This window comes from Apostichopus japonicus, chromosome 7 (assembly GCF_037975245.1).
Source record: "Apostichopus japonicus isolate 1M-3 chromosome 7, ASM3797524v1, whole genome shotgun sequence".
NCBI lineage: Eukaryota > Metazoa > Echinodermata > Holothuroidea > Aspidochirotida > Stichopodidae > Apostichopus > Apostichopus japonicus.
In genome coordinates, this window is record NC_092567.1 from 15,880,732 (window position 1) to 15,892,110 (window position 11,379).

The 11,379-nt window shown below is 35.2% G+C and overlaps 1 protein-coding gene across 2 annotated transcripts; it reads left to right on the forward strand.

Annotated features, from left to right (window-relative positions):
* Nucleotides 1–554: 554 nt before the first annotated feature.
* Nucleotides 555–11,174, forward strand: LOC139969469 (ficolin-1-like). 2 transcript variants are annotated; one of them, XM_071974491.1, is made up of 6 exons: nt 555–1,751; nt 4,873–4,962; nt 5,933–6,159; nt 6,939–7,247; nt 7,709–7,976; nt 9,388–11,174. In XM_071974491.1, exons 1-6 carry the CDS (start codon nt 1,670–1,672, stop codon nt 9,642–9,644), a joined length of 1,233 nt encoding a protein of 410 aa, XP_071830592.1. In that variant the 5' UTR covers nt 555–1,669; the 3' UTR covers nt 9,645–11,174. The 2 variants fall into 2 exon arrangements, with proteins under 2 accessions (XP_071830592.1, XP_071830591.1); XM_071974490.1 differs by having other exon boundaries at nt 556–1,751; nt 9,385–11,174.
* The last annotated feature ends 205 nt before the right edge of the window (nt 11,175–11,379 follow it).

Sequence of the window (11,379 nt, forward strand, 5' to 3'; positions counted from 1 at the left end):
ATACTGAGTTTCGAGGAAATCGGTGGACCCAAGACAAAATGGCCGCCAAAACAAAAATGTTGCGAAAAATTGCTTAATATATTCATAAAATATCAAGACGAGGTCGCAGCTTCCTCTAAATACCTCATTTTTTTTAATGATGTGTTAATGCTTAATCTCGAAGTTCAAGTTATTTGGAGAATGTTGGATTTTGGGGACCTGGGGGTCGCCCCCTCCCCAAGGTCAAAATTTATACCTCATATTTCACAACAATCGGCTTCATAAACTATAGATTTAGATGAGGGTTTGGTATAATGTCTGCATTGATCAACCGAAGAAATATTGTCGTAAAGCCTCAATAACGTTATTTTTTTCATGAAAGAAAGTAAGGTTATAAAGATCATGGTAAGATTTTAATCACTACCGTCAAAGTTAATAAACTCTGCTATGGATGCATATATATATATATATATATATATATATATATATATATATATATATATATATATATATATATAAATATATATATATATATATATATATATATATATATATATGCATCCATAGCAGAGTTTATTAACTTTGACGGTAGTGATTAAAATCTTACCATGATCTTTATAACCTGATATATATGATTTCGAGTTGGTTAGCATCTTGTTTGATCTCTAGAGTAAGGCAAAATGTGTCACCAAAAACAGAACTAGTATTGTTCGATACAGGTGACAAACGCCTACAGTGGAATTACGACCTTCCTTACCGGTTTCGAACCTCTGGACATACAATCAGCGTCCATAGCCTAGTGGTTAGGGTTTCCGCGTACAGAGCGGAAGGCCCGTGGTTCGAATCCCGGTGGAGGCTGAAAGTTTTTTCACTGTTCTTGTTTTTCCAACTCATTACGATTTTCATTCATATATATACATATATATATATTGCATCATGACTTGCAATATATATATATTGCAGAGAAGAGAAACCACGATTAATCCATTATTTCACAACAATCGGCTTCTTAAAGTTATATAGATTTAGATGAAGGTTTGGTATAATGTCGGTATTGATCAACCGAATACATATCGTCGTAAAGCCTCAATAACGTTATTTTTTTAATGAAAAAAAGTAAGGTTATAAAGATCATGGTAAGATTTTTTCCACTAATCTTAAAGTTAGTAACGGTAACTCTTCTATGGATGCAATATATATTCGACTTGTAAAAAAGGGAAACCACAAGATTAATCCATTATTTCACAACAATCGTATTCATAAAATATAGATTTAGATGAGGGTTGGTATAATGTCTGTATTGATCAACCGAAGAAATATTGCCGAAAGCCTCAATAACGTTATTTTTTTAATGAAAGAAAGTACGGTTATAAAGATCATAGTAAGATTTTATTCACTAACCTCAAAGTTAATAAACTCTGCTATGGATGCAAAATATATATCTATACGACTTGAAGAAAAGAGAAGCCACGAGATTAATCCATTATTTTACAACAATCAACTTCATAAAATATAGATTTAGATGAGGTTTTGCAGTGTCGGGATTGTCAGCTGAATAGGTGTCTTGTCTGAATAACGTTGTTATAATATAAGAAGGGTATATAAGGGTTATTACAGTATACATGTTACTACGTTTGCAGATGGTTTTCAGTTGGTTCCAGCCAGTGTGAAAGTTGATTGATATCTGAATATGGCAACTCAGTCGCGAAGTTTCCGTTTTGGTGCCATTTTGACGACTGTGATATATCTTTGCAGCATTGTAGAATCAATGGGTAAGTTTAGTCACCTATACCAGAATCTCATAACCAAATTCCATTTGTTCGACTTTCGCAGATAAACGATTTATCAAAAATCGTATAAAACATCTAAAGTTCCCGTAAACTATATGGGACTATTTTAGTTAATGGCGGAATGTTGAACGTGTCACCTGTTATCCTTATAGTCAATTAATAGTTGTTTTTTACGTATATATATATATATATATATATATATATATATATATATATATATATATATATATAAATATATATATACAGAAAAGAAACGTGCAAAAATGGCAAGATAGATATGAACAATTTTAATGTGCTCACACAACTGCATTGAAGACATCCATTATACTTTTGACATCGCGAAAGAAAATGGACGTAACGGAAACTATTTTAATGCAAAATGTTATAATGTCCTTTTATATGTGAAACCAAATCTTCTCAAGAAATAAACTAGTTGGCATGGCTTCCTGATTAAAGTCAGTAGAATATACACAATTAATTATTCTCCCACAAATTCACTCGAAAGCCAAGGAATTACATAAATAATCAACAACATTTGAATTCTAAAGTGACTGCCGTTCTACAAGGTACAGAAACTTACTAAGTCATCACATTTTGGAAGAACACAGAATGATGAAAGTCATATTTGTTACATACTTGAATAGGAGCATATGTATTGCTATGCACCCTCAACAGCTGGTCGTTAAATAAACCTCGTTTTGTTAATCCGCTATCTTGTGTGTAGGACCTCTTATGTTCAGACCCAATATATTACAATATTCAAGCCGTCAGAAACCTATAAAACCTAAGAAAAGCACTAAGATAGAGTAGACAACATAATATTGTATTTTGTAATCGAATGTATTGCTGCAATTTGGAATTACAATTAGTTAACTTTTATACACACTTTCCATATGACAATGTTGTCAGGGGTTACAGGTTGTCTTCCATTTGCGTTGACATGCATATGAGCCGTGGGACATTTGAATGTCCCTTAGCCTAACAAGGTTACACCATAACGGCTTTTCTAAAACCAACAATGTAAATAAACTTGTTATCATGAAATATAATATAGAGCTAAATTTACTCTAGACTCATTTATTTCAATATGAATACGTTCATGTGATTTAAGTAGTTTCATGTTCAGAAGTTTACATGAACTTGCTTATTAGGACAAATGTGATCAGTCACTAATAGACTGCAATTTTAGTCATGGAAGACCCTCCTCTCAGGCGCGTAGCGAGGAATTTGCCAAGGGAGGGGCGAAACCAGGGGCGTATCCAGGATTTTCTTACCTGGGGGGCGCGAATTACTAACTAAGCGGAACGCCACCATCGGTTGGCGCGCAGCGTACAAGGAAATTTCTGGTTTTGATACCCCCCAGATCACCGGAAATGGCACTTTTCGGGCTTGAAAATGACCAACCAGATGTACACCTTTTGCCTGAGAACCAAGTATTTCCCAATAGTTTTTTTTTTCCATCCATATCCTTTTTAAAGATTGTTGCCCGTCACAAATAATGTTCGACCTCATCGCATCTCCTCTGGATCATTGCTTTTGTAGGTGATTCTACGTCGCGGCCCACAATACACGCTAGCCGCACTTTTTAAGGTTTTAAGCCCATTATTTGTTCAGAATATGATTATTTACATCTCTCGTGAATAAACTCACTTCAAAACATACCCATAATATTGCTCAAAATTTCATCTATGGACAACCAATATAGAAAACCTCCTTCAACCCCTAACAGACCGGTCAAAATTGCACAAGCAGAGGGAAGTATGATGAAGAATGTTGCTGAGGAAATTTTCGAAAATTCAGACACAGTTAATTTATTGGTCTAGAAATATTAATATAACGGCTGTTATAAAACTTCGTTAAAGGAAATTTAAAAAAAAACAGATATTTCCGAAACCCATAGGGGTAGGAGGCGGGGGCGGGCTGCAGCCCCTAATTCTCCATTTCTAATGTAAAAGAGAGTTTTGACATAAATGAAGCTCATCTACATAAGACATTTCGTTGTTCACACTAGCATCTTGCGGTATACTGCGCAACTTTCACGGACCGTACGGTACACGATGGCATGCGATGTAATAACCGATGCTTGTTAATATGATATTGACATTAAAAGTCGTTACTGCCCCCAAATAAAATTGGGCTTCTACGCCCATGATTACACACATATACAGTTTTGGGGCTGGAAATTGTACTTCCCAGGCCTTGTAAGTTGCATCTAAGCATTTTCTATTTAGAAATTACTAGCGATATTATAAAAAATATGCTCAAAAAAAGGGGGGGAGGGAGGGCGGTCGCCCCTTCCCGAAATGCGTCATGTTCCCTGTCGACACGGTATAGTTCGAGACCAGCCACAGTTGGTTTCATAGCACAATTCTACAATTAAGGCGTATATACACACACACACACACACGCGCGTTATGGTAGACATTATATTGGCTGGTATATATATATATAGATACATCAGTGAGAGAGGAAAAATGGAAACGTCAAAAATGGAGTTGTCGGAGTAAGGGGTATGGTGAGGCGCACGCCCCTTCCGAAAATCCTGTGTATACCCTGTGTATATAATATGGATCAGCGCTGTAATGATGTCACTGTTCCTTTCTCTTCCCGGTGTCTTGGTGTTTTTCTTTTCTCCCTCCCTTTTTTCCTTTTTCTCTCTTCCTTCTTTTCTTTTCCCTTCCTTCCTCTCCTCCTCCTCTTTTTCCCCCTCTTTTTTCTTCTCTTTTTTTTCTCCGCTTTTTCTTACCCGGGGGGCGCGCGCCCCAACGCCACCCCTGGATACGCGCCTGGAAACTGTAGGCAAACTATGAGAGCCGTAGATACGGCATTGCAAACTATCTAAGCGTAGCGCCACTATGAGTTGGCGCGAAACGTACAATAAAATTTTGGCTGAAAATGTATCCCAGATCGCTAAAAATGGCACTTCACAGGCCTCGTAAGTTGCGTTTTAGCATTTTCTCTTTTGATATTACTAACGATATCATAAAAAGATAAAAAAAAATATGCTCAAGGGGAGTGGGGTGCGGCTTCCGCCTTCGCCCCTCCTCCCTTAAATACGCGCATGAGGCTCCTCTGGCTTTTGACATAATATCTCTCATTTTAGACTTATGCACTTTCGAAGAACTATCTTCTTGCAAGATGGCAGAAAACTGTTCTTTCGGAAACTATGCGGCGGAAGAAACTATTGAGACAAGTAAGTAAACGGAAAAGTAGGAAACATTTTCACGAAATGAGTAGCTTATTTAATGGCTGGCAAACTTCCATTTTGTTTGACATTCAAGTAAACATCTTATAGTCTCCAAGTCTCTAAACCTTGGAAGGAAATTCGGTCATCATTTCACTTGAGACTCAGTATGCATTATCAATATTCAACTTTCCGCAAGGGCATAAAAAAATGCCATTGTTCTCTTCGGTGTAAATAATTTTAATTTTGTACGGTAATAAAGTAAAGACAATTCTGGTATGCAATATATGTTGAATGAAGTGAATATTACAAAATTGAAAGGCGATTCAGATGATGGCATAAAACATTTGATAGTAGACTGGAACCGTGTTTATCAGATTTGAGTGAGTTCGATTTTAATGAACGAATGAGTAAATGTGGAACATCGGGATGGTGTGGGGTACGCATTCGCATCCGTAGAATCGTACATTCATGTATATATATATATATATATATATATATATATATATATAAAACGTGATACCTTGTTATCTTTTATCTGGACCTGAGATCAGGCAATTCCATCACAACTCCCTGCTGAGATGTCCATCGCTGCTATGTAAACTGTGTTGTGGGAATTGACCATAGCTGCATTTATTGACTGTATACACTAGTGTCTAATGACCAACGGTAGCATGCTGTGTGTGTATTTCCTGGGATCAATGGTGGTGTCTAACACTTCTGTTACACCTCATTCGAAACTAGATCAGATAACCGGCATCAGACGTTTCTTTGTGCGCGAGTCTTTACCCCCTTTAAAGGCATGATGGCAATTGGAGATAGCCATCACATTTCAGAGCAGAAAAATATAAGCATATGCCAATCATAGTAAGTATGGTGTACTCAGGCTTCCCCGGTATGTCAAGAAACTTTTCTATAAAGCTGACCATTAACTTATAAATCTCGTCCATCCATTTTTTCTCAAATCTATACATTTCAGCACCATCTCAGGATATCGCTCCTTCTACACAAATTCAGTGTCCAACGAACATGGTGTTTGGAAACTGTAGCTGTCATGGAACTTGTTCAGACCCTTTCGGTTGCCATGGTAATTGTGAGGAACCTGAAACTTGCTTTTGCCCGCCAGGAAACTTCTTGATGGACGGGGAGGACTGTGTCCCAATCGAGGAATGTGAATGCTACATTCAAGATGTGGGATTCCTCCAAGTAAGCCAAATTTATTACAATAGTTAAGAAAATACCATGTATCATAAGTCTATCATTTGTGTAGGAACACAATCATGCAAAATGTGTATACCGAGAAGTGACCATTCAGTAGCATAGCCACGAACATAGTAAAATGTTGCAGTTATCAAATGACTGATTCAAAAGTAGAAACAAAAACAAGATGTTAAAGTGAACATATGTAGTAACGGGCGCAACATATACACAACTGGGTTTTCCAAATAACTATTTTAAGACAAATAGTCACAAAAGGTTGTAGGCCTATAATATTTCTTAATAAATATCCAAGTACTAAGTTGTTTCTTCTTAAAAACCTATTCAAAGAGCATAAGAATTTTTCTTTGCGTCTTGAAGCTGTATCTTCGGTTCTCCAAAGTAAAAGGAGACTGATATATTCAGGAATCAACATGAACTAATCACGCAGCACATTTGAAACAAATCATGTTCACCACGGATTATTCGTAAGCCCATTGCCAAAAGGGTACGTGTACTATCAAACAAAGCAAACCTATTTTTTATGGTCTCCTTAGAACTTGTGAAGCTAAAATAAAACAATGATTGTGAAACCGTCTTCGAACAACACTGGCATATAACCAAAAAAAAAAAATTAGCCAAGAGATTTATGTAGAACCTTTGTGATCTTTGTTATTGACGGTCTCAAGACGCTAACGGTTGCATCCAATAATTTTGAACTCACTTCATGAGGAACGCTTTTTTAATAAAGCACCTAAAAGAAATTACTGTTTTCTTTCCCTTTTCAGCCAGGCAAATTCTTTGTAAACAACGACTGCACACAAAGATGTAGCTGCACTCAGGGAAACTTGACATGTGATCACGAATATCGTTGTAGCAACTATGCATCATGTCAACCAGACAATGGCTCAAATATATGTAGTTGCAATAATGGTTACTATGGCGATGGATTAACTTGCACATTGGCTCTCGATTGCGATGACTACCGTAATGCAGGATTCACCGAAAATGGTACTTACATCATCACACCGACCAACTGGACAAGCGGTCCATTTGAAGTTTACTGTGATATGGACACCTCTGGTGGCGGCTGGACGGTATGAAACGTTTTACATAACAGACTGTTGCTAATGAGGAAAATACAGAATATTGCATTCTTAATTTATTTCTGCGTTGATATCGAAGGTTCTATTGATTTAACCTCAATTGAACTGATTAAAATAATTCAAAATTAAGCAACACTGTAAGCAAACTGCTTATCCACTAAAGAGACTGTGTAAGAGAATGTGTAAATGTGCCCCCTTCAGCCTCGGAAGAAGATCCTGCTAAGATCGAAACGTCAGGCCCTCTTACTTTGAATTAATTCACACCAAAATAAAAATTACAACAACAAGAACAACAAAAAACATAAAAAATCGACCATTGATGTAATTTGCCAGCTCTACAAAATCATACCAAATTTGCAAGAAAGTCTCTTATCTGAACTTTTCACTAAATTTGAGTCGAAATGTTAAAATTTAAATCCCATCTCTTTTTTCTTCTTTTTTTCATTTCTAAGGTATTTCAGCGTCGAATCGACGGATCAGTCGACTTTTATCTTAATTGGACTGATTACAAAGAAGGTTTTGGAAACGTGAACCATGAACATTGGCTTGGGAATGACAAGTTACATTTATTGACCAATCAGCGAGATTACAATCTTCGTGTCGATATGATATCTTCATTAGATGGTCTTAATTACTACGCCGAGTATGAACTCTTCAGGATTGCGAATGAGGACAATTTGTACAGGCTGACGGATCTCGGTGGCTACTCTGGAAATACAGGTATATAATTCCTTCTTAAAAGTAAATTAAGTGATTCAGTAGTTATGAAATGTTGAATGGGCCTTTTTTGTTATTTTCCAAATTTTGTAATAAAATCAGTTTTTATTACTTTCTGGAATGGGGGTTCATTTTAACTTTGGAGAGTTACTGTCTGCCTTCGTATATAGATATGTTTTTTTTTATATTTTCAAACCTTGGTATTCTGTAAACCTTCAGCAAAATCTATCCTGCTTTATGCAACCTGACGCTGTAAACCCTTCTTCGCACAAATTTGCCATCTCATCTACTTTGATCATCATGTACCTTTTGGTTTTGTACATCCATCAGCCTTACGGTCTAGCAGGAGTTCGTGACAATTATTTCTTGTTTACACACGTACACACACCTACCCACATACACACACGCGCAAACACACACGCCTACCCACGCACACACTCATTACTTTTTGACCCCCACTAGTCAAAAGTTGTAAGTCAACTTTTCATTATTGTGGCAGTCCATCGAGTTTCAGTACAGAACCTCGGTGGGTGTGGCGTGGATAGCAATGTTAGTGAGAAAAAAAAGATAGCAAAACATGGTCGATAGAGTGCAACATCTCATACCCAATACAAGACTATGGGCAGGGATAAGATATAAAAAAAAATTCTTTCAAAGGAGAACAGGGACGAAAAGGCCCGCCGCTAAAGTTGCCCAGTTAGATTTAAGAAAAGTAGTAAATCACACATCAAGGACAGTCCTTACCAAATCAACTACGGGTCCTAGCTTACTCTCTCTCTCTCTCTCTTTCTCTGACTCTATGGAACTCATTCGTATTTGGTACCAAAACTTAAATTATGTACTCCCGTCATTAACTTTTGGTGAGTAATTGAGAGTGTAAAAAAAGGTTATTTTAACCCAAGTGCAGAATGACCGTCACAGTTGTGTGAAGCTCATTTTTTGGTATTCGTTCCTTTTCACTATATGTGTGTAGTTCTGAGTTTGATCTAAATATGTGAAGGACACTTTTAATTATGTCCATTCTAGATGGAACATTGTTTAGTTCCCAAAGATGAAACAAAAGCAACGCAAGGCTTTACGATAAGCAATGACATACTATTTAGACCCTGACATATATTTTATTAGACAAAACAAATAGATAAAAGCATCATGTTGTACATAGAAGTTCCCTATACTAAGTCCTACGGAAAGTAGATAGGATATTACATTTAAAACAATTGAAGCTACGACGTGGACCATTGTCTTTTTTTTTTTGGGGGGGGGGGGCTTAGTTCATATCTTAGAAAACAGAAGAGGAATAGCGGTTGGCCAAACATTTGATTTCTTTATGAAACACTGAAAATTGTTATATTTTAAATATGTGTTTGTAATACTTTTTTTTTGTCTATTTGTGTATTTTTTTTTCTTTCAGAAGGAAATTCGATGTTATGGGCCAACAATCAAGCTTGGTCCACAAAGGACCGCGACAATAATGTTGAACACATGGACACTTATCGTGAATGCGCAGTGAGGAATCACGGAGCGTATTGGTATAGTATTTGCGGCGACTTCAATCCTAATGGCTTATATAACGGATCCGGTCCTGCTAGCCTCTTTTGGAATAAGATACCTGAAAGTAATTTCAACAATTTAAAGTTTCTAGAGATGAAGATAAGACCAGCGAGAAAGTAAGAAATGGAGTACTGATGCCTACGGTATCTCTTTTACAAGGGTAAATTCACGTACAGTTATTGATTATGAGCTACATGGGAGATATAAAGACAAAACGATTTGATCATTGAATTATCAGTCGGTTTTCTCTCACGTATCGGCAGCATTTCATTTCTTATAATGTAATATTTATATTGTTTTATGGTTGGCATTGAGTCTTACTTTAACATTTGATTGCTTGATTTGTGACCGAAAGAAGCAAACTGTCATCAGCAAACGGTTTATACTTGAGGGTCATCTCCAAATCGTTTTTGAAACAACATCATCAATTTCTCATCGGAGACTATCATACGCGAAAGGAGTGTGGAGCATATCACGCAAAGATGCAAGCGATATTATCGCGGGAGGCGAAAGGAGACACTTCATTAAATGGGCGAGAGCTTGTTCAGTCCATCTCAATATCATGTTCTTTACTCAAGACAGTGTTGTCTAAATGTAACTGTATATACTTCTTGACTCGTTCAACGGTATAGGTTGTCTGTAATGTCATCATGATCGATGTTCTTTATATTTTGAGCCTTACTTTACTAGTGCAGTGTTCTTGATTGGAGTGGTTTGCCGTTTGGTTGTTCTCATCAATATGTATGTCTGCAACTAATGCAATTTTCTCACTGGAAATATTATTTGTAAATTATGAAGAAAACAAAGACATGATTAAATCTCATCTCACTTGTCACGATGACATTGTTAACTCAGATATTGATAGGTGTATTCATGAAAATAAAATAAAATGTATATGGGTACAACATATACCCACGACACAAGTAATGCTAAGAATATGGCTGGTACCGAAAATTAAAAAATCAATCAATTCCAGCATTTTTATAAAACAATCCCATTTAGTAATCTTAATTTTCCATTATATCATCTAGTTTTAACGTTCCTGTGTTCTCCAGTTACATATTAATAATTGTAACAACACCATACATTGGTCATATTAACTAAACACCAATAATTGTTTGATTATACATACATTTGCACGTAATATCTAACGTAAATTTTTCATGTTTATTGTAATGTTATCACTAATAGATTTTAAGCTATATGTGAAGAATTAAACATATGTTGAATCCCAAACGAACGGAATTTTTGGATGGTTTTAAGTTGTTACATCTGATATCCTCGTGCAAATCCCTAATTTGTAGGTTTGATATGTATCATTACAGTGTATGTTTGTATAACCTTTTTTTAAATTAATGTGAGACTTGTCATAATTAAAGGAGATGTTTACCACAATTAAGTGTTGTCATCATTTAGTGATATATTTATTTAGATGCGAGGGCCCGTTAAATTAGCTATACATGGAGCTGCTCGACAAACAGTGCTGTTCGTAACTTGCAATAATAATAATAATAATAAAAATAATAATAATAATAATAATGATAATAATAATAATAATAATAATAATAATAATAATAATAATAATAATAATAATAATAATAATAATAATAATCATAATAATCATAATAATAATAATAATAATAATAATCATAATCATAATCATAATCATAATCATAATAATAATAATAATAATAATAATAATAATAATAATAATAATAATAATATTAATAATAATAATAATAATAATAATAATAATAATAATAATAATAATAATAATAATAATAATAATAATAATAATAATAATAATAATAATAATAATAATAAAAATAATAGTAATATTAATAATACTAATGTA

Excerpts from the sequence above, each read along its gene's own strand:
- LOC139969469 (XM_071974490.1), top strand. The coding sequence starts at position 1,670 with ATGGCAACTCAGTCGCGAAGTTTCCGTTTTGGTGCCATTTTGACGACT. Across the intron at positions 1,752-4,872 it reads CAGCATTGTAGAATCAATGG|ACTTATGCACTTTCGAAGAA; the intron begins GTAAGTTTAGTC and ends CTCTCATTTTAG. Across the intron at positions 4,963-5,932 it reads GGAAGAAACTATTGAGACAA|CACCATCTCAGGATATCGCT; the intron begins GTAAGTAAACGG and ends TATACATTTCAG.